Source organism: Ranitomeya variabilis, chromosome 4 (genome assembly GCF_051348905.1).
Source record: "Ranitomeya variabilis isolate aRanVar5 chromosome 4, aRanVar5.hap1, whole genome shotgun sequence".
Taxonomy (NCBI): domain Eukaryota; kingdom Metazoa; phylum Chordata; class Amphibia; order Anura; family Dendrobatidae; genus Ranitomeya; species Ranitomeya variabilis.
This window is the reverse complement of record NC_135235.1, coordinates 676,009,129-676,033,578: the sequence shown is the minus strand read 5'-3', so window position 1 is coordinate 676,033,578 and position 24,450 is coordinate 676,009,129. Positions and strand designations below refer to the sequence as shown.

Here is a 24,450-nt window from a genome sequence, read left to right as displayed (position 1 = left end):
AGCTTGACTGCAGGCTCTTTCGTGCAGGGGAACAGGAGCACTGGCCAATCAGCTCTTCTATCAATCTGATGCTCATTGGCCAGTGTTCTTCTCCAGCATGGCACGCCCCTTTTTTGAATGGCTGAACCCGGCGCAGGAAAGAAAAAAAAAAAATCAGTGTATAGAAAATGTTTGCACCCCCAGCCAACCAGTGGCACCGTGAGCAGGCGGCTACCCGTCCTCTGTCCCCGTCTACACAGAAACTTACTGCTGCAGTCTCCCTATGTTCTGTCACTGCTATCAGGGACATCTTCAATGTAAGTACTTTCATGCCCTGTCGCCGCAGTAGACAGGAAGAAGAAGTGTGCGTCTGATGGCCTGATCACAAGCTGTAGTGGGAGGCATGGCCGGAGCAGCACAGCGCGGCCCCCATCCTGTTCTATGTTACCTCACTGCAGCGGTACTGATCAGGTCTCAGGACATCAGCCGCCCACTTCCTCCTTTCTAGTGCAGCCCGATCAAGTGCGCAAGGCAAGCAAATGCCGGCTGGCGTGCTGGCTGCTGAAGTGAACTCCCACTGACAATGCTGAAGGGGCGATATCTCTTGCGGCCCATTACAGGGACCGGCCCTTCTGGCATTTGCCAGAAATGCCCTATGGCCAGTCCGGCCCTGCTCCAGTCTCTCTCCTGTCATCACTAATAGAGATGAGTGAATATCTTAAGCTGCCTCCTTATTCGGCAAGCTATAGCGCTTACCGAAGAAGCTGCAGCGGGAACCCGGATGCCTGTAGTGCTCCAATAATCAGGTGTCTGCAGCTGCATGTGTCACTCAGGCTCTCCATGCATGTGTTGTGACTGTGATACAGCTGCGACACATACAGCTGTGGCACCGGACACCTGATTATCAGAGCGTTCAAGGTATCCGGGTTCCTGCTGCAGCTTCTTCGGTAAGAAATATAGCTTGCTGAATAAGGAGGCAGCCGAAGATATTCGCTCATCTCTAGTCACTACTCATCTATCTACAATCTTCAATCTCTCCCTTTCTTCTGGTATTTTCCCCTCCTCCTTCAACTTCAAACACTTTATCAATACTCCATTATTTAAAAAAAAAAAAAACTCTCGACCCATCCTGCACCAATAACTACCGACCAGTCTCCAACCTCCCATTCGTCTCTAAACTCTTGGATAGCCTGGTCTACTCCCACCACACCCGTTACCTTTCCACTCTCTCTGTCCTAGATCCATCACAATCTGGCTTCCACCCCCAACATTCTACAGAAACAGCACTCAAAGTGACTAACGACCTTCTGACAGCAAAATGTAATGGTGACCACTCTCTGCTCATTCTTCTCGACCTCTCTGCAGCTTTCGACACTGTTGACCACCATCTCCTACTCTCTATGTTCCAGTCAATAGGCATAAAGGACACTGCTCTCTCCTGGTTCTCTTCCTCTTTCTGACTGCTCTTTCAGTGTATCGTTCGATGGATCCACTTCGCCTTCTCTTCTCTCTCTACACGGCCCCAATTGGACGGACCATCAGCAGATTTGGCATTTAGTGCCATCTTTTTGCTGATGACACACAAGTATACATGTCATCCCCTGACCTTACCCCTGCTATATTACAGAACACCAGTGACTGTTTGGCCGCAGTCTCCAACATCATGTTCGCTCTCTAACTGAAACTCAATCTTTCCAAAATTTAACTTCTGCTCCCGTCGTTTACTAACCTCCCTAAATTTGACATCTTCCTCTGCGTGGGTGGCACCATAATAACACCTAGGCAGCAGGTGCGCTGTCTGGGTGTTATGTTTGACACCAATCTTTCCTTCACCTCCCATATACAATCTCTTGCCCGGTCTTGCTTCCATTCTCACCATGGAAGCATCAAAGACCCTCACTGTTGCCCTGATCCACTCTCGCATGGACTACTGTAATGCTCTATTAATTGGCCTCCCCCTCACTCAACTTTCCCCATCCTTAATGCAGCAGCCAAGGTCGACCATCTGGCTAATCAGTACTCGGACGCGTCATTCCTCTGGCTGCCCATTCATTATAGGATCCAATTCAAACCGCTTGTTATCACCCACAAAGCTCTCCACAGTGCGGCACCCCCCTACATCTCCTCCCTGATTTCTGTTTATCGGCCTACCAGCTCCTTACACTCTGCAAGCGACTTTTGACTAACATTCGCACTAATCCATACCTCCCACACCCGGCTCCAAGAATTCTCCCGTGTCACGTCAATCCTCTGGAATGCTCTACCCCAAGAAATTAGGATTATCCACAACTTACACAGTTTTAAGCGCTCCCTAAAAACACACCTGTTTAGAGTGGCCTATCACGTTCGCTAATCGAAGTGTGTATGTGTATAGCCCATTCACTGTTATGACCTGGTGGTTAGGGAACAACACTGAAATGACCTGGTGGTTAAAAGGACACATGGACAAGCTCTGAGGAGGTGGTAACTTTTCTGACCGCAAACCCTACTCCTAACGCCAACACTAGAAATAGCCGTGGGACGTTCCTGTCTCTCCCTAGACGCCTCGTCACAGCCTAAGAACTAACTACCCCTAAAGATGGAAATAGAAAACTATCTTGCCTCAGAGAAATCCCCAAAAGGAAAGATAGCCCCCCACATATATTGACTGTGAGTGGAGGGGAAAATAACATACACAGAGATGAAAACAGATTTTAGCAAAGGAGGCCAAATTCTAATCTAAATAGACAGAAATAGGAAAGGATACTGTGCGGTCAGAATACAAAACTAAAAATCCACGCAGAGTTCACAAAAATGATCTCCACACCGACTCACGGTGTGGAGGGGCAAATCTGCTTCCCCAGAGCTTCCAGCTAGCCTGAATATATCATAATGACGAGCTGGACAAAGAGACCTAACAAAAGCAGAGAAATAAGGTCCAAAGCAAATGGACTAACAAGAACTAACAAGAACTTATCTTTTGCTGAGATGAACAGGCCATGAGAAATATCCAAGAAGAAAACTGAATCCAATCTTGAAACATTGACAGCTGGCATGAACTAAAGCCCAGAGCAGGTTTAAATAACAAACCCAGGCAAGACAATTAGTGAAGGCAGCTGATACAGCTACCTAAAAGAGCAGCAGTTCCACTCGAAACCACCAGAGGGAGCCCAAGGGCAGAACTCACAAAAATACCATTAGCAACCACAGGAGGGAGCTCCAGAACGGAATTCACAACAATTCACTATCTGAGAATAACCCTCCACTGCACCCAAGAGCACCATAAATACTGGCTGGTGACTAGCTCATGCAGACTTTATCTACCCCCCACTCCCTAAACATGGCTGGACCATCATTGTAAATAAGCCACTGTACTTTGTCTCCTCCCACCTCATTGTAGATTGTAAGCTCCCATGAACATTTTACTTTTTACACAGTACACAGATATCCCATGTGTAGGGAAAAGCCACTGTTTGGGTACATGGCAGGGCTCAGAAGGGAGGGAGCACCGTGTGACTTTTTGAAAACAAAATTGGCTGGAATAAATGTTGGGCGCCAAGTCACTTTTGGAGACCCCCTGATGTACCTAAACAGTGGAACCCCCCCAATTCTAACTGCAACCCTAATCCCAACACACCCCTAACTCTAGCGATAACCCTAACCCCAACACACTCCTAACCCTAATCTCAACCCTAACCATAATCCAAACCATAACCCCAACCCCAACGCTAACAACAACCCTAACCCCAACCCTAACCCTTGCCCAACCCTAACCCTAGCCACAACTCTAGCCCTAGTCCAACCCTAACCCTAGCCCAACCCTAACCATAGCCCAACCCTAACCCCAACCCTAACCCGAGACCAACCCTAACTCTAGCCCAACCCTAACCCTAGCCCAACCTTAACCCTAGCTCTAGCCCCAACCCTAACCCCAACCCTAGCCTAACTCTAACCTTAGCCCAACCCTAACCCTAGCCCCAAACCTAACCCTAGCTTCAACCATAACCCTAGCGGAAAAATGGAAATAAATAACTTTTTTTAAATTATTTTGCCTAAGGAGGTGATAAAGGTTTTTTTTTAAATTTTGATCACTGTGATAGACCCCATCGCAGTTATTCCATGAATAACGGTGATCACAATACTGGTAGGTAAAACCATGTTCTCCGGGGTTTCAGCTACCCCCTGTAGCCGAGAACCTGGAGAATTTCCAATGCTGGGGGGGCGCTATACACTTATTTCTCAGTGCAGTTAAAATGCGGCGCTGAGGAATAAGTACCCTTAACTGCCGCCATTAAAAGCTGTATCGGCAGTCGCTAAAGGGTTAAGGATCTGCAATATTGGACCTAATTTTTACCAACAAGGAGGAAATGGTTGAGAAAGTAAAGGTGGCCGGGAATGTAGGAGTCAGAAATCATGCTATCCTTGAATTTTGATTTAAAAGAGGAGGAAGAGGAGGAAGACCAGTGATGATTCAGACTAAAGTTGGATTTCAGAAAGGCAGATATAAATGGACTCAGAAAGAGGATAGGAAAGGTCCAATGGCTGGATGGCATATCTAAAGAAGAATATAATGCTGTCTGCAGGGAATGCAGGGCAAACGTTAGAAGAGATAAAGCCAGTAATGAAGTAAGGCTTGCAAGGGAGATCAAAAGCAATAAAAAATGATTTTGTATGTATGTCAAGAGCAAAATAAAAAGTCAAAGATGCTATAGGATTTTTACAGGATGATAACGATGAAGTGGTCAAAAATTATGTTGAGAAAAACAAACTTTTAAATTCCTATATTGAATCTGTGGTCTCTAAGAAAGCAACCGTAACATCAACTGTGTTATCGAAGGAATAAAATAATCCACACTATCCATAAACAGCAAGATGGTGAGGGAACACTTTGTTAATTTAAATCTCCTGGTCCAGGCGATTAACATCCTAGGGTACTGAAAGAGTTAGCAGAGGAAAATGCAGAACCACTAGCTGGGATCCTGGAAAATTCCTGGAGAACAGAAGAGGTCCCTGAAGATTGGAGAAGGGCAAGTGTTGTCCCTATCTTCAAAAAAAAAAAGGAAAGAAGATGGAGTCAGAAATTTACAGGCCAGTGAGTCTTAATAGGAGAGATCTTTGAACAAATTGGATCAGGAAAATACGGTAGATATAGTATATCTCAACTCCAGAAAAGCATTTGATAAAGTATCTCATACTATCTTTATTGAAAAAATGAACAAATATGGGATTGACAAGGCTGCGGTTAGGTTTACTCAAAACTTGCTCTGTGATAATACTCAAAGAGTGGTGATAAATGGCTGTACATCCAATTAGAAGGGTGTTTTAAGTGGAGTACCACAAGGTTCTGTCCTGGTCTCTGTGTTGTTCAACATTTTTACACATGATCTAGAAAAGGTAACTGAAGGTAAACTTATCAAATTTGCAGACTATACAGACTATACAAGGGTAGGAGGGATAGCTAAGACTAGATAAAACAGAGAAAGAATTTAGAAGGATCTAGATAAGCTTGAACAATGGGCAGCGACTAATAGAATGGTATTTAACAGAGAGAAATGCAAGAAGCCAACAGCATCATTACCCTCTGCTTTCTCTTAGAGGCCCATCATAATATTTTTAAAGTGATTTTCTAGCTTGTCAGGACATTCTACGTACGCTGTCATTTGGCTTTGTAGTTTACTGATCTGGGCAGGTAAAAGACAACGTCTTCTAATTCCAGGGGGTAGGTGGTCTTCCAGGTTTTAAGTTCTATAGAAGGATTTTCAATGCCCAAAATCATTTGAACAGTTTGAGGTGGAGGAGAATGATTTGGTCTGGAGGCAAATTGGTGATCATACGATTGTGATACAGCCGGACTACACCACTGATAATGCAGCCACAGCTCTGCACTGAGAACAATCCCTAGCTTATCTGTATTTAGTGGTTACTACTCACCTGGGCGGTTATCTGTAGGAATCTCCTCCTTACACGGCTCACCACTTATCACATATGTCTCTGTAGTATTAATATGGGTCAGATCTTCACCCTGAAACAAATATTGGAAAAGTCACAGGCAGTTGAGAAGTTACATCTATGAACAGCTCTAATTCTGCCATCTCCACTCTTCTCATTACACAAGTTTAAAACATATAATACTGGTGGATAAAATGAGCCTGAGCACCAGACCTTCACAGCCATCTACACATCATAGGGGAGATCTTATGACTAGAGATGAGTAGTGTTGAGCGATACCTTCCGATATCCAGAAGTATCAGTATTGGATTGGATCGGCCGATATTCAAAAAATATCGGATATCGCTGATACCGATACCCGGTACCAATGCAAGTCAATAGGACAAAACTATCGGAATTAAAATAAACCCTTTCTTTCCTTGTAGGTTAATTCTACATGAAGGAAAACAACTAAGAATAATGTAGGATGTATTGGGGGAGGTGGAGGAGACATTAAAGGCATACAGAGACAGAGACCGTGCAGACAGCCGTGAACGGCGCTGCAAGGCCAAAAAAAAGCTCCTCTATGTAATCCTATATAGTGTTTTTCCACAATCTAGCAGGATACGGATGGAAAGCCACTAATAGGATACATTTGAAAAAATGTGCAGCAGGCAGCACTAACTAAGGACAATGGAACGGTATGAGGCAGTGACGCACCCTGAGCTGACTACAACCGGCTGTGGCTGCGGACAGACTACAGAGTGAGCTGACCTCACACACAGACACCTTGCAGACAGCTGTGAACAGCGCTGCAAGGCAAAAACAAGGTTCTCACACAGCGGTTGCTAAATTAGCCTGGATAAAGCACAATGAAGCAAATCGCTATCTCTAAACTGTCCCTCAGTCAGAACACAGCGTGATGTCCCTAACTGAATTCACAGCTGAGTGCACCCATAATGGTGGCGGCGACTTTTATAGTGCATCATGACATCATTTCAGCAGCCAATCACAGCCATGCCAGTAGGTTACATGCCTAACATGCAGAACAGGATGTGACCACACATCTAATGATTCCTCATTGGCTGAAGTCTGGCTCTTTGAATCTTGGGAACTTACGATTCCGGTATCCGATATACTGAAAGTATCGGAACTCGGTATCGGAATTCCGATAACGCGAATATCGGCCGATACCCGATACTTGTGGTATTGGAATGCTCAACACTAGAGATGAGCGAATTTCTTTGGGTCTCTGCTTATTCAGCAAGCTATAGCGCTTACCGAATAAGCTGCAGAGGGAGCCCGGCTTCCTGGATTGCGATGGCAGATCAGCTGTCCGGCTCCACAGCTTCATGTGTCGTGGCTGTATGACAGACACGACACATGAATGGAGAACCTGTTTGTTGGGCTCTCCATTCATGTGTCGTGACTGTCACATAGCCGCAACACATGCAGCTGTGGAGCCGAACAGCTGATCAGCCGGCGAGATACAGGACTCCGGGTTCCCTCTGCAGCTTTTTCGGTAAGCGCTATAGCTTGCCGAATATGCAGGGACCCAAAGAAATTGGCTCATCTCCTCTCATGACACCTTCTCTCCATCTACCTGATGATCCTGAGGAACATTGGGATCTTCTTGTTTACATTCCTGTGGAAGAAGAGGGCGGGGACATCTCTTTGGTGTTGAACTCTTAATGGATGGACCTGGAAAAAACACATACAGGGACTGAATTCATTCTTTACATAAAGATAATGATAGGTCGTCTGTATTTAGTCCTGTCTATTACCTGGTGATGTAAGGGGCTGGGCAACGTCCATCATGACGTCGCTGTACAAATCTTTATGTCCTTCTAAATACTCCCACTCCTCCATGGAGAAATAGACGGTGACATCCTGACACCTTATAGGAACCTGACACATAGAATGATACCATCATCACCCCCGATCCCTTCATAGCATTACTGTATAATGTCTCAGCATTACCAGCAGTGTCACCTCTCCAGTCAGCAGCTCAATCATCTTGTAGGTGAGTTCTAGGATCTTCTGGTCATTGATGTCCTCATGTATCAGGTGGTGAGGTGGAGGCCCAGTGATTGGGCTCAGGGGTCTTCCCCATCCCTCAGACACAGGTGACTGACAGCGCTCATTAGAGGTCTTCTTCACTACTCTGTAATCCTGGTTATGGAGAGACACATTAATAAACCTCACTACAGATATTTCCAGAGTCCTCACCTCTCCAGTTCTGTCCAGTTCCATTTGTTAATCCCATAGATAAGAATGATGTAATGTGACGTCATCAGAATCTCTCACCTCTCCAGTAAGCCAGTAGAGGATCTCTAGGGTGAGGTGTAATATCCTCTCCGCCATCTTGTCTCTGTCCATATCCATCTTTGATGGGTAAATCAGGAAAATTCTCTTCTATAGATCTTCACTGAGAGAATCCAATATTGTAGAGAACTGAATGAAAAGATCATAAAAATCCTGTGTAATAATAAAATTACTGGAGATAATAAGGGAAACATATGAGGAGATGTATTATTTAACAGTATTTAGTTTTCTTCTTTACATCTACTAATAAAAACCTATATATTTTAGGACACAGAAAAAAAGCAGTTCCTTCAGCTGAATATGTTTTTCATAGACTGATCTTCCATAACTCTAATTCTGGTCTCATTTACCGACATTGGAATCAGCATTAGCAACACTGCAGCAGATATTCATTACACGTGACAGGAGAAATAACTACTGTACTTCATGATGAGGACGACATCTTCATCTTTTACTACGGCTCTAGATACATATTTGGCCAGAGTCGGTCACTGACTTCATCACCACCGGCCGTCTATATGAATGTTTCCCCGTCTTCCCCGCACTGTAATCTTCTATCACGTTAGATCTCAGGTCTGATTTAAACACAGACGTTAGAGGTTTTTATAAAAGCTTTTTTGTTTGCAAAAACATCGAGGACAGAAATTATCTGATTCTAAAGTCTCCATGCATAATGTTTATGGGGTTTATTTCTGGCCTTAAGCTTTCCTATACTACAAGAAAAACACCAGAAAAAAAGAAAATATTAACCCCTTTACCCCCCAAAGCATGCTTCCACCTTCATGACCAGGTCAAATTTTACAATTCTGACCAGTGTAACTTTATGTGGTAAATTGTCTCTTCCGAGACAACTCTAGTGTCACCTACAGTTAGGTCCATATATATTTGGACAGAGACATCATTTTTCTAATTTTGGTCATAGACATTACCACAATGAATTTTAAACAAAACAATTCAGATGCAGGTGAAGTTCAGACTTTCAGCTTTCATTTGAGGGTATCCACATTAAAATTGGATGAAGGGTTTAGGAGTTTCAGCTCCTTAACATGTGCCACCCTGTTTTTAAAGGGACCAGAAGTAATTGGACAGATTCAATAATTTTAAATAAAATGTTCATTTTTAGTACTTGGTTCAAAACCCTTTGTTGGCAATGACTGCCTGATGTCTAGAACTCATGGACATCACCAGACGCTGTGTTTCCTCCTTTTTGATGCTCTGCCAGGCCTTCACTGCGGTGGTTTTCAGTTGCTGTTTGTTTGTGGGCCTTTCTGTCTGAAGTTTAGTCTTTAACAAGTGAAACGCATGCTCAATTGGGTTGAGATCAGGTGACTGACTTCGCCTTTCAAGAATATTCCACTTCTTTGCTTTAATAAACTCCTGGGTTGCTTTGGCTTTATGTTTTGGGTCATTGTCCATCAGTAGTATGAAACAACGACCAATCAGTTTTGCTGCATTTGGCTGGCTCTGAGCACACAGTATGTCTCTGAATACTTCAGAATTAATTTGGCTGCTTCTGTCCTGTGTCACATCATCAATAAACACTAGTGACCCAGTGCCACTGGCAGCCATGCATGCCCAAGCCATCACACTGCCTCCGCCGTGTTTTACAGATGATGTGGTATGCTTTGGATCATGAGCTGTACCACACCTTTGCCATACTTTTCTCTTTCCATCATTCTGGTAGAGGTTGATCTTGGTTTCATCTGTCCGAAGAATGTTCTTCCAGAACTGTTCTGGCTTTTTTAGATGTTTTTTAGCATAGTCCAGTCTAGCCATTTTATTCTTGATGCTTATGAGTGACTTGCACCGTGCAGTGAACCCTCTGTATTTACTTTCATGCAGTCTTCTCTTTATGGTAGATTTGGATATTGATACGCCGACCTCCTGGAGAGTGTTGTTCACTTGGTTGGCTGTTGTGAAGGGGTTTCTCTTCACCATGGAGATTATTCTGCGATCATCCACCACTGTTGTCTTCCGTGGGCGCCCAGGTCTTTTTGCATTGATGAGTTCACCAGTGCTTTCTTTCTTTCTCAGGATGTACCAAACTGTAGATTTTGCCACTCCTAATATTGTAGCAATTTCTCGGATGGGTTTTTTCTGTTTTCGCAGCTTAAGGATGGCTTGTTTCACCTGCATGGAGAGCTCCTTTGACCGCATGTTTACTTCACAGCAAAACCTTCCAAATGCAAGCACCACACCTCAAATCATCTCCAGGCCTTTTATCTGCTTAATTGAGAATGACATAACAAAGGGATTGCCCACACCTGTCCATGAAATAGCCTTGGAGTCAATTGTCCATTACTTTTGGTCCCTTTAAAAACAGGGTGGCATATGTTAAGGAGCTGAAACTCCTAAACCTTTCATCCAATTTTAATGTGGATACCCTCAAATGAAAGCTGAAAGTATGAACTTCAACTGCATCTGAATGGTTTTGTATAAAATTCATTGTGGTAATGTCTATAACCAAAATTAGAAAAATGTTGTGTCTGTCCAAATATATATGGACCTAACTGTATATGAAGTAGCAATCCTAAAAGGAAATATCGACTCTCTACACTCCCTGACAGAAGTTATGTTGCTTATCTGCAGCGCCCCAGAGTCCTGGTCGTTGCAGTACTGGTGCTCCGCCGCTAAGGGGGGCTATGGTACGTCTGATGGCACTGAAGGAGTTCATCTGACCAAGTATCACAGACACCAATACATTTCACAGTCTGGCCTCCAGAGGGAGCTAAGGGCACTATGCATTAGGCCACTCCTCACAGTCTGGTAAAACTGGGGGTTGGATAGGAAGTTAGTTCAGAAAGCTGACTGGGTTGGAACCAGGCAACACCTTGTGGCAGAGGGTGTTGTAGGGGAAGATTCAGAGGGGTCCCTGTCAGGGGTGGGATCCTGACAGAGGCCTAGCGACCAGAGAGAACGTTACGGGACCGCACCTGCACGATATAGCGGCGGTACCCCAAGAAAGGACAAGAAGTGAGATTTATTGTGCTGAGTGAGAAACGAGATCAACGCAACAAGGAGAATACCAGTAGGAGTCGTGCTGTAAGACGAGGCAAAATCCTACTGAGGCGTGTAACCGGTGGCCGGAACGCCGAGGAAGTATAGAGCTCCAGGCCAAACTTCAAACCTACGGCAGGACAGTCAGTTATAGGCGGGCTGTCTCACCCAATTGACCTGTGGAAGACACAGGGGGGTAACAACAGGAGTGGGGCGACGCTAGAGTCCCGGAAGAGCTCCGAGCCTCCCCGTCATACGGGTGCGTCCTAACCATAAGATCTGGGGGACGTGAAAGAACATCAGAATCGAGTTGTGAGGGAACACGAGAAACAGACACAACAGTTGTGGGGACTATCCCGTAAGCACAGCAGGGGAGGACCACAACTCACAAGCTCTAGAAGGTAGGCACAGATTTCCACCTGCAAAGGGAATTCTGGAGGTGCCATCGGACCGGCCGGACTTGCGCAGCCTGGTTAACCGTATTCCGGATTGAGGATCCTGAAGCCTTCAGTAAAGAGGTAAAGAGACTGCAACCTGGTGTCCTCGTTATTTACCGCGACCGGCACTTCACCGCGCCATAACATAGTCACCATACCTCCACCTTCATTGTACGCCCCTCAGCAGGGTCACGGACCGGGTCTAGCCACCGTGACAACTCCAGAGCAGAGACTCAGAGGCCCGGTACCGGGTACCCCTCGGCCCTGCAACAGTGGGGGCGCTACATATCCATGTTATGTAAATTATGTAGGAATTTTTTTTCCCCAATGTGGAGCTTACTCTTTGCCACATGGGTTTTTTTTTGCCTTCCTCAGGATCAACATGTTAGGGCATGTTAGGTTAGGTTATGGGTTGAACTAGATGGACTTAAAGTCTTTCTTCAACCTTAATAACTATGTAACTATGCAAATAAAAGCTTATAACCTGACGTTAAATTCATCCATTGGTTGTATAAATTATTCTTTTGAAAGCTGAAACCCTCCGAAATGTGGTTTAGGTTAAGAAAATAAATTGGCATCATTGCAGAAATATTTATCATTTAATGGACACAGAATGATCAGATTTTGGCAAGAAAAAAGTTTTGTCGCCTGGTCTTATAATGCACCCAATCCTAGTTTACATCCTCACCTCACCTCACTTGGCCTCGGTCAGAGCACAAAGGGTTCACCACTGGGCATATTATGGGGACTAACCACCTCAATCCCAAATGTTTGATCTACTGCATCTTGTGCAAAAATGGTTTCAGCTGGAATCCTCCATTCCAGCCCGAATGGTCGAGCGGGTTGTCATGGACAGATTCGTTCACTCTCTTCCTAGGCCAGTGCCCCAGGGAGATCCCTGGAATGTGGATGAACTGGTGAGCCTAGAGGTCCCTAAGAAAGCCAGGGGGTGTAAAATCCCCACAATGGGGTACCAAGAGGGAGCTTGAGCCCCAAAAGAGGGGTAGTAGAGCCACCACTTGGGGGAGTCCTATATCCCAAAGGGTCACTGAAGGGTTGTCAAAGGCTGTGGGTAAAGACTTGCTCAGCTGGAGATGTTGCAGTCCCTTTGAAGAGACGGACTGCAGCCTAGGGAGGTGCTGCTCCTACTATGCCTATCCCGCCTGCATTGTGGACTATCAGCCCGGTGAGGGACCGCAGGCATGTCCTGTGACAAATGAGGTGCTGGTGTCAGCATTCATGGACTCAGGAAGTTTGGTGATAAGGGCCACACTTCCCCACCAGTTGACCCCAGTGGGTGTCTGCTGTATGCATGGTGATGCCAAGGACTACCCCATCACCAGAATACAGGGAAAAAAACATGGCATCTAAGAAGGTGTGACAGTTCTGCTGAATGCCCTCTGCCTGCAAGTACTAGATAGTATGGGGCAGCCTAGTTACTATGATACTGACATGCCTAATAATGGTGTCTGGGCCTCCAATGTACAAAGGTCTATTAGGCCGGGCCAGAGGCAGCGTCAAATGACTTACCTTTTAACGCCCCCATACACATTAGGCTAAAATTGCATGAAAGCACTGATTTTGAGGGGTTTCGTCGACTATATAATGTATTTGGGGGCCTCCCGACAGATGATGTAAGGGCAGAGAAGCATCTGGCATCCTGAATTTCAGAGACTAATCCGTTTGTTCTTCCTGTAGATAATCCTCCTCTAGAGGAGTCTGAAGACGACTCTCTCATACAGACCACAGGAAAGCTGAAATATTTACGTGTATGGTGGAGTCAGGAGAGATAGCTGTCTGCCAAATGACAGTTCAGCCAACACTTATCTCATGTGTATGGGGCCGTTAGTATTACAGTGACAGGCAGAGATGATACACGGCACTACAGTAGGACAGTGCATCACTGGAGCAATCAGAAGCTTGTATGATGTATGATCGCACTGATGAGGTGTTAAAACTTTTTTAAACATGTTGAAAGGGAAAAAAATATCACAGTTCTAGCACCAAGAAATATCCGTCACTATAGGGAAAACAGTCACTGCACAATGTTAAGTCACGTCCATAACAACTTTATTATACTCTATTATCCTATACACAGTGGAGTAGATAGAAATCACAGGGCACACAGCAATAGCTGGAATTGGGCTCCCCAACCTCAAAAGGAGAATATATATATACACATATATTTATATTGATAATTTTATTTTTTTTTGTTCTCAAAGCATTCCACTATGTAATGAATAAAGATTTGCGACCGGAATATTTAATTTGGTCATATCTAGGATGTGATATTCTAGTGATCCTTATATTTGTTTGAGTAGTTTATTATATATATATATATATATATATATATATATATATATATATATATATATATATATATATATATATATATATATATATATATATATATATATATATATATACACACATACACATACACACAGTATATATATATATATATATATATATATATATATATATATATATATATATATATATATATATATATATATATATATATATATATATATATATATATACACACACATACATATATACACATATACATACACTGCTCAAAAAAATAAAGGGAACACTAAAATTCCACATCCTAGATATCACTGAATTAAATATTCCAGTTATAAAGTTATAAATCTTTATTCATTACATCGTGGAATGTGTTGAGTACAATAGAACATAAAAATGATCAATGTAAATCACAACTTATATCCCACGGAAGTCTGGAGTTGGAATGATGCTCAAGTGGAAAATGAAGTTACAGGCTGATCCAACTTCAGTGGAAATGCCTCAAGACAAGGAAATGATGCTCAGTAGTGTGTGGGCTCCACATGCCTGTATGACCTCCCTACAACACCTGGGCATGCTCCTCATGAGGCGGCGGATGGTCTCCTGAGGGATCTCCTCCCAGACCTGGACTAACGCATCCGCCAACTCCTGGATAGTCTGTGGTGCAACGTGACGTTGGTGGATGGTGCGAGACATGATGTCCCAGATGTGTTCAATCGAATTCAGGTCTGGGGAACAGGCGGGCCAGTCCATAGCTTCAATTATTATTATTATTATTATTATTATTATTAATTTATCTAGCACCATTGATTCCATGGTGCTGTAAATGAGAAGGGGTTACATACATATTACAGATATTACTTACAGTAAGCAAACTAACAATTACAGACTGATACAGAGGGAAGAGTGGGGCATATAATATTTTTCAGCCCCTTTAACTTAATACTTTGTTGCGCCAATTTTGCTGTGATTACAGCTGCAAGTCGCTTGGGGTATGTCTCTATCAGTTTTGTTCATCGAGAGACTGAAATTCTTGCCTATTCTTCATTGGCAAACAGCTCGAGCTCAGGGAGGACTGATGGACATCGTTTGTGAACAGCAGTTTTCAGCTCTTTCCACAGATTCTCGATTGGATTGAGGTCTGGACTTTGACTTGGCCATTCTAACATCTGGATATGTTTATTTGTTAACCATTCCATTGTAGATTTTTCTTTATGTTTGGGATCATTGTCTTGTTGGAAGACAAATCTCTGTCCCAGTCTCAGGTCTTTTGCACGCTCCAACAGGTTTTCTTCAATCAAGAATGGTCTTGTATTTGGTTCCATCCATCTTCCCATCAATTTTAACCATCTTCCCCGTCCCTGCTGAAAAAAAGCAGGCCCAAACCATGATGCTGCCACCACCATGTTTGACAGTGGGGATAGTATGTTCAGGTTGATGAGCTGTGTTGCCTTTACGCCAAACATATCGTTTGGCATTGTTGCCAAAAAGTTCGATTTTGGTTTCATCTGACCAGAGCACCTTCTTCCACATGTTTGGTGTGTCTCCCAGGTGGCTTGTTGCAAACTTTAAATGACACTTTTTATGGATATCTTTGAGAAATGGCTTTCTTCTTGCAACTCTTGCATAAAAGCCAGATTTGTGCAGTGTACGACTGATTGTTGTCCTATGAGCAGACTGTCCCACCTCAGCTGCAGTTCATCCAGAGGGATCATGGGTCTCTTGGCTGCATTTCTGATCAGTCGTCTCCTTGTTTGAGATGAAAGTTTAGAGGGATGACCGGGTCTTGGTAGATTGGCAGTGGTAGGATACTCCTTCCATTTCAATGTGATCGCTTGCACAGTGCTACTTGGGATGTTTAAAGTTTTGGAGATCATTTTGTATCCAAATCCAGCTTTAAACTTCTCCACAACAGTATCACGGACCAGCCTGTTGTGTTCCTTGGTCTTCATGATGCTCTCTGTGCTTCAAACAGAACCCTGAGCCTATCACAGAGCAGGTGCATTTATATGGAGACTTCATTACACACAGGTGGATTATATTTATCATCATTAGGCATTTAGGACAACATTGGATCATTCAGAAATCCACAATGAACTTCTGGAGTGAGTTTGCTGCACTGAAAGTAAAGGGGCCGAATAATATTGCACGCCCCACTTGTCAGTTTTTGAATTTCCACAAAAATTTAAAATAACCAATAAATTTCGTTCAACTTCACAATTGTGTTCCACTTGTTGTTGATTCTAAACCAAAAATTTACATTTAGTATCTTTATGTTTGAAGCATGATATGTGGGAAAAGGTTGAAAAGTTCCAGGGGGCCGAATACTTTTGCAAGGCACTGTATATAAATGTAATGATGTAAGGCACTAAACACCTAAAGTGAAGCAAGGTAGTGGCAATGCCATGGCTTCAGGCTGCTTTTCTGCATTTGCCATTGACTCTGCATAGAATTGATGGAAATAAAAAAGATAATAAGTACAAGGATATACTGGAGAATGTAATGCTGCCACATGGAAAAACCAAAGTAGGCAAGGGCTGGAAATTCCAGCAAGACCATGATCCTACTCACATATCCAATTTAGTAAAATATTGGTTAGCAAAGAAAGACATTCATTCGCCTGTTGCTATGGTCAAGCCAATCACCTGATTTAAATCCTATAGTGATGAGTTGTGATGAGTTATGGTGACGAACTGGGACTCGCACCCACAGCAATAAAGATAAATTGTTCGCAGATTAGTAAATGGAAAGGAGCAAGATCCCTCAAGATGTCTTGAATACCCGTGGGCCTTCAATGCTCGATTGGTGTGATGCTGTAATTAAAGCAAGAGGTTATGCTAGAAGACAGTAAGCTATGGCATTGTAAACAATTAAATACTCTCTATGTTCTGTGGTAGAGTGGCTTTCTCGGCTGCACACGGAGGTAGACATGGGTACACTGCAGCTTTAAGAACTTCCTTTGGTTTATAACAGGCAGCATAAGCCAAGGGGGGGGGGGTAGTAAAGAAAACACAGCCCACTGGGCAAAACAGGAAACAAAACAAAATGGTGACAGAACAAACACAGTCCATCTATGAGCGGGGTTCCTCCTGCTCACGGCTGACAGAACACACACAGCTCAGCTTCTCTATCCCATGGAGCACTCTCCTGCAGTGATCCTTCTCCAGGCCCACACACTGAAAGCTCTCTCGTCCGGTCATTTAAGCCCGGACCATGTGACTCCTCCACTACTTGACTGATCACATGACTGTGACCTCACCAAGGTCCTCTCAGCACACCATGGTGCTAGCTCTGTAGCGGGAGATATGGGGGGCACTCTCCCACCCACTCTATGAATGTCCCCTTAAAAACCAGCCCATAACATAACTTAGCCCTCGCAACACTTACTGTGCTGGAGGAAATACAATCAGAAGCTTGTATGATGTATGATCGCACTGATGAGGTGTTAAAACATGTTGAAAGGGAAAAAAATATCACAGTTCTAGCACCAAGAAATATCCGTCACTATAGGGAAAACAGTCACTGCACAATGTTAAGTCTCGTCCACAACAACTTTATTATACTCTATTATCCTATACACAGTGGAGTAGATAGAAATCACAGGGCACACAGCAATAGCTGGAATTGGGCTCCCCAACCTCAAAAGGAGAATATATATACACATACATTTATATTGATAATTTAATTTTTTTTTGTTCTCAAATCATTCCACTATGTAATGAATAAAGATTTGCAACCGGAATATTTAATTTGGACATATCTAGGATGTGATATTCTAGTCCTTATATTTTTTTGAGTAGTATATTATTTATATATATATATATATATATATATATATATTGCTCAAAAAAATAAAGGGAACACTAAAATCCCACATCCTAGATATCACTGAATGAAATATTCCGGCTGTACATCTTTATTCATTACATCGTGGAATGTGTTGAGTACAATGGAACATAAAAATGATCAATGTAAATCACAACTAATATCCCAAGGAAATCTGGAGTTGGAATGATGCTCAAGTGGAAAATGAAGTTACAGGCTGATCCAACTTCAGTGGAAATGCCTCAAGACAAGGAAATGATGCTCAGTAGTGTGTGGCCTCCACATGCCTGTATGACCTCCGTACAACACCTGGGCATGCTCCTCATGAGGCGGCGGATGGTCTCCTGAGGGATCTCCTCCCAGACCTGGACTAACGCATCCGCCAACTCCTGGATAGCCTGTGGTGCAACGTGACGTTGGTGGATGGTGCGAGACATGATGTCCCAGATGTGTTCAATCGAATTTAGGTCTGGGGAACAGGCGGGCCAGTCCATAGCTTCAATTATTATTATTATTATTATTTATTTATCTAGCACCATTGATTCCATGGTGCTGTAAATGAGAAGGGGTTACATACATATTACAGATATTACTTACAGTAAGCAAACTAACAATTACAGACTGATACAGAGGGAAGAGGACCCTGCCCTTGCGGGCTTATATTCTACAGGATGGTGGGGAAGGAGACAGGAGGTCGAGGGTTAAAGGAGCTCTGGTGTGGGCGAGGTGGTAGCTCCGGTAGTGGTGAGGTGGCAGCGGGGTCAATGCAGGCTGTAGGCTTTCCTAAAGAGGTGGGTTTTCAGGTTAAGTCCGAAGGATCCGAATGTGGTTGATAGTCAGACATGTTGGGGCAAAGAATTCCAGAGGATGGGGGATATTTGGGAGAAGTCTTGGAGGTGGTTGGGTGTGGAGCAAATAAGTGTGGAGGAGAGAAGGAGTTCTTGGGAGGACCGGAGATTACGTGAGGGAAGATATCGGGAGATTAGTTCAGTGGTATATGGAGACAGGTTATGGATGGCTTTGTAGGTTAGTATTAGTAATTTGAACTAGATACGCTGAGGGAATGAGCCAGTGAAGAGATTTACAGAGGGGGGAAGTGGAGGAGTAGCGAGGAGATGAATTATTCGGGCAGCAGAGTTAAGGATGGACTGCAGAAGTACAAGGGTGTTAGCAGGGAGGCCACAGAAAAGGATGTTGCAGTAGTCAAGGTGGGAGATGATGAGGGCATGCACAAGCATTTTAGTAGATTGACGGCTTAGGAAAGGACGGATTCTGGACATATTTTTGAGCTGGAGGCGACAGGAGGTGGAAAGAGCTTGGATGTGGGGTTTGAAGGACAGGGCAGAGTCAAGGGTTACTCTGAGGCAGCGGACGGGGGAAAGCGTGATGTCATTAATTGTGATAGATAGGTCTGGTATGGAAGATCTATGAGATGGAGGAAAGATGATGAGTTCAGATTTGAAGAAGGATATGGCTGATAGACACTCCGGGATTCTGGACAGCAGAGAGGTGATGTCAGGGCCAGAAAGATAGATCTGAGCATAAAGATGGAACTGAAATATATGGGACTTTATGAATTGTCCCAGGCCAAGTGTATAGATTGAGAAGAGTAGGGGTCCTAGAACAGAGACTTGGGGGACTCCAACAGAGAGAGGGTGGGATGAGGAGGTAGTGTGGGAGACGCTGAATGTGCGGATGGAAAGGTATGAAGAGATCCAGGATAGGGCAAGGTCTTTGATGTCAAAGGAGGAGAGGATCTGTAGTAGGAGACAGTGGTCAACTGTGTTGAAAGCAGAGGACAGGTCTAGAAGGAGGAGTACAGAGTATTGTCCATTAGCTTTGGCTGTAAGTAGGTTGTTAGTAATTCAATGCCTTCATCTTGCAGGAACTGCTGACAAACTCCAGCCACATGAGATCTGGCATTGTCCTGCTTAGGAGGAACTCAGGGAAAACTGCACCAGCATATGGTCTCACAAGGGGTCTGAAAATCTCATCTCGGTACCTAATGGCAGTCACGCTACCTCTGGCGCGCACATGGAAGGCTGTGCGTCCCTTCAAAGAAATGCCACCCCACACCATTACTGACCCCCTGCCAAACCGGTCATGCTGAAGGATGTTGCAGGCAGATCGCTCTCCACGGCGTCTCCAGACTCTGTCATGTCTGTCACATGTGCTCAGGGTGAACCTGCTTTCATCTGTGAAGAGCACAGGGCGCCAGTGGTGAATTTGCCAATCCTGATGTTCTGTGGCAAATGCCAAGCATCCTGCACAGTGTTCGGCTGTGAGCACAACCCCCATCTCCGGACATCCGACACTCAGGCCATCCTGATGGAGTCTGTTTCTAACCATTTGTGCAGACACATGCACATTTGTGGCTTGCTGGAGGTAATTTTGCAGGGCTTTGGCTGTGCTCCTCCTGTTCCTCCTTGCACAAAGGCTGAGGTAGCGGTTCTGCTACTGGGTTGTTGCCCTCCTACGGCCCCCTCCACGTCTCCTGGTGTACTGGCCTGTCTCCTAGTAGCGCCTCCAGCCTCTGGACACTTCGCTGACAGACACAGCAAGCCTTCTTGCCACAGGTCGCACGGATGTGCCATCCTGGATGAGCTGCACTACCTGAACCACCTGTGTGGGTTGTGGAGTCCGTCTCATGCTACCACGAGTGTGAAAGCACAACCAACATTCAAAAGTGACCAAAACATCAGCCAGAAAGCATTGGTACTGAGATGTGGTCTGTGGTTCCCACCTGCAGAACCACTCCTTTGTTGAGTGTGTCTTGATAATTGGCAATAATTTCCATCTGTTGTCTTTTCCATTTGCACAGCAGCATGTGAAAATGAATGTCAAACAGTGTTGCTTCCTAAGTGGACAGTTTGATTACACAGAAGTTTGATTCACTTGGAATTATATTCTGTTGCTTAAGTGTTCCCCTTTATTTTTTTGAGGAGTATATATATATATATATATATATATATATATATATATATATATATATATATATATATATATACACATATATAAACCGTATTTTTCGCTTTGTAAGACGCTCCGGATTATAAGACGCACCCCAAATTTTGAGGAGAAAAATAGGAAAAAACTTTTTTTAATAAATTGGGGGGGCTTCTTATAATCCATGCGTCTTATTGCTTACCAGAGGTTGTGGCTGCGGTGGATCAGGGTCCCAGGGTCGTTGCTGGAGGCAGGAGTGGAGCATTGCTGCAGGCTGGGATGATGGGGTCTGCAGGGGGGTTCCTGTGCTGCAGGGGGACTCCGGTGCTGCAGGGGGCTCCGGTGCTGCAGGGGGCTCCGGTGCTGCAGGGGGCTCCGGTGCTCCAGGGGGCTCCGGTGCTCCAGGGGGCTCTGGTGCTGCAGGGGGCTCTGGTGCTGCAGGGCTGTCTCCGGTGCTGCGGGGGGCTCTGGCAACATTTTGTGAAAGACCAGAGCCCCCAGCAGTTAGTCCATGCGTTCCTGTATGACTGACTCCGGGAAAATGGCCGCCGGAATCTCGAGAGATGAGATTTCAGCGCTGAAATCTCATCTCCTGAGATTCCGGCGGCCATTTTCCCGGAGTTAGTCATACTGGAACGCATGGACGAACTGCCGGGGGGCTCTGGTCTTTCACAAAATGTCGCCAGAGCCCCCCGCAGCATTGGAGCCTCCAGCATCACCCGGGGCAGCAGCGGACGACAGTGGCGGCGGGCGGTAGCGGCGGCGGACACCCCCTAATCCCAGCCTGTAATGCTAAGTGGTATATATCCGCTTTGTTAGACGCACCCACATTTCCCCCCCCAATTTGGGGGAAATAAAGTGCGTCTTACAAAGCGGAAAATACGGTATATATATATATATATATATATATATATATATATATATATATATATACACACACACACACACATATATACACACTGTATATACACACAACAACACACAAACACAGTAGCGACCAAAATTTTTGCACTTTTTTAAAGTGTGATTACTTCTGTCTGGCTGTTGTGATGCCATTTTATTGGGTGATTTTACAAATAGTTGTCAGTTATAAGGATAAAAATTGTGCTTGACATTGTTTTATCTGTTTATGTGTTAGTTTTCAATATTTGTTGGCCAAATGTTTTGCACATTTTGTCTTGGGTAGTCGAAAAAAAAAATTGGATTGTCTGTTTTTAGGATAAAACATTGCAAAGACAAAGCCAAATTTATCACCAGATGACAGAAAGCTTATTATTCTGAGTCGGAAGTCAGGCCAAAAAGAGGTAGCTATGGAATACAACTGTTCTGAGTCAAGTGTCACATAAAATAAAGAAAGAAAAAGAAGGTTATGGAGCAAATTTAGAGGTTACATAGTTACATAGTTATTAAGGTTGAAGGAAGACTTTAAGTCCATCTAGTTCAACCCATAGCCTAACCTAACATGCCCTAACATGCCCTAACATGTTGATCCAGGGGAAGGCAAAAAAAACCCATGTGGCAAAGAGTAAGCTCCACATTGGTGAAAAAAATTCCTTCCCGACTCCACATACGGCAATCAGACTAGTTCCCTGGATCAACGCCCTATCAAGGAATCTAGTGTATATACCCTGTAACATTATACTTTTCCAGAAAGGCATCCAGTCCCCTCTTAAATTTAAGTAATGAGTCACTCATTACAACATCATACGGCAGAGAGTTCCATAGTCTCACTGCTCTTACAGTAAAGAACCCGCGTCTGTTATTATGCTTAAGGGTATGTGCACACGTCCGGATTTCTTGCAGAAATTTCCTGAAGAAAACCGGAAATTTTCTGCAAGAAATCCGCATTTTTTTTTTTGCGTTATTTTTGCGTTTTTTTTGCGTTTTTTTAAGCATTCTGCAAGCGTAATTAGCTTGCAGAATGCTAAAGTTTTCCAAGCGATCTGTAGCATCGCTTGGAAAACTGACTGACAGGTTGGTCACACTTGTCAAACATAGCGTTTGACAAGTGTGACCAACTTTTTACTATAGATGCTGCTTAAGCAGCATCTATAGTAAAAGATAGAATGTTAAAAAATAATAAAAAAAATAAAAAAAATGGTTATACTCACCCGCAGACAGCCGATCTCCTCACCGGCGTCCGTTCCGTATAGATGGTGTGTGCGCGCAGGACCTTCCATGACGTCGCGGTCACGTGAGTGGTCACATGACCGGTCTCGACCAATCACAAGACGGCGACGTCATCGGCAGGTCCTTCACCGCACACCAGCTACAGGAACCGAAGCGACAGCGTGCAGTGGAGAGGCGGGAAGACATCGAAGGTGAGTATAGGACTATTTTTTATTTTAATTCTTTTTTTTTGACCAATTATATGGTGCCCAGTGCGTGGAGGAGAGTCTCCTCTCCTCCACCCTGGGTACCAACCGCACATGATCTGCTTACTTCCCGCATGGTGTGCACAGCCCCGTGCGGGAAGTAAGCAGATCAATGGACTCCCAGGTGTGCGGAATCCCCTGCAATTCCGCATTTTAATGAACATGTTGCTTTTTTTTCCGCAATGCGATTTTTTTCGCGGAAAAAAAGGCTACATTTGCACAAAAAATGCGGAATACACTGAAAATAATGGGAGGCATATGTAAGCGTTTTTTTTGCGTTTTTATCACGTTTTTATAGCGAAAAAACGCGAAAAAAACGCGAAAAATACTGAACGTGTGCACATGGCCTAAACCTTTTTTCCTCCAGACGTAGAGGATGCCCCCTTGTCCCTGTCACCGGTCTATGATTAAAAAGATCATCAGAAAGGTCTTTGTACTGTCCCCTCATATATTTATACATTAACATAAGATCAACCCTTAGCCTTCGTTTTTCCAAACTAAATAGGTTATTACACTTGGGGCTATCTTGGTATTGCAGACCCCCCAGTCCTCTAATAACCTTGGTCGCTCTTCTCTGCACCCGCTCTAGTTCAGCTATGTCTTTCTTATACACCGAAGACCAGAACTGTGCACAGTATTCTAAGTGTGGTCGCACTAGTGACTTGTATAGAGGTAAAATTATGTTCTCCTCATGAGCATCTATGCCTCTTTTAATACATCCCATTATTTTATTAGCCTTTGTAGCAGCTGCCTGACACTGGCCACTGAATATGAGTCTGTCATCCACCCATACACCCAGGTCTTTTTCATTGACGGTTTTGCCCAGAGTTTTAGAATTAAGCACATAGTTATACATCTTATTACTTCTACCCAAGTGCATGACCTTACATTTATCCCCATTAAAGCTCATTTGCCATTTATCAGCCCAAGCTTCTAGTTTACATAAATCATCCTGTAATACAAAATTGTCCTCCTCTGTATTGATTACCCTGCAGAGTTTAGTGTCATCTGCAAATATTGAAATTCTACTCTGAATGCCCACTACAAGGTCATTAATAAATATGTTAAAAAGAAGAGGGCCCAATACTGACCCCTGTGGTACCCCACTACTAACCGCGACCCATTCCGAGTGTGCTCCATTAATAACCACCCTTTGTTTCCTATCCCTGAGCCAGCTGTCAACCCACTTGCACATATTTTCCCCTATCCCCATTATTCTCATTTTATGTATCAACCTTTTGTGTGGCACCGTATCAAAAGCTTTTGAAAAGTCCATATACACTACATCCACTGGGCTCCCTTGATCCAGTCCGGAACTTACCTCTTCATAGAAGCTGATCAAATTAGTC

The 24,450-nt window shown here is 44.0% G+C and overlaps 1 protein-coding gene across 4 annotated transcripts in view; it reads right to left on the bottom strand.

The window, feature by feature from the left end:
- LOC143766312 (uncharacterized) overlaps positions 1–24,450 on the bottom strand; it is a 53,659-nt gene that overhangs the window by 7,810 nt on the left and 21,399 nt on the right. Inside the window, exons 2-7 of one of the 4 annotated variants that reach the window (XM_077253894.1) lie at positions 16,601–16,768; positions 8,194–8,340; positions 7,867–8,058; positions 7,671–7,794; positions 7,490–7,587; positions 5,890–5,980 (exon numbers count right to left, since the gene is read on the bottom strand). In XM_077253894.1, the coding sequence (XP_077110009.1) occupies positions 5,890–5,980; positions 7,490–7,587; positions 7,671–7,794; positions 7,867–8,058; positions 8,194–8,271 (583 nt within the window). In that variant the 5' untranslated portion in view covers positions 8,272–8,340; positions 16,601–16,768. Of the gene's footprint in view, positions 1–5,889; positions 5,981–7,489; positions 7,588–7,670; positions 7,795–7,866; positions 8,059–8,193; positions 8,612–8,634; positions 9,237–16,600; positions 16,769–24,450 lie in introns of those variants that run through there. The other 3 variants (XM_077253896.1, XM_077253895.1, XM_077253897.1) reach the window with 3 other exon arrangements.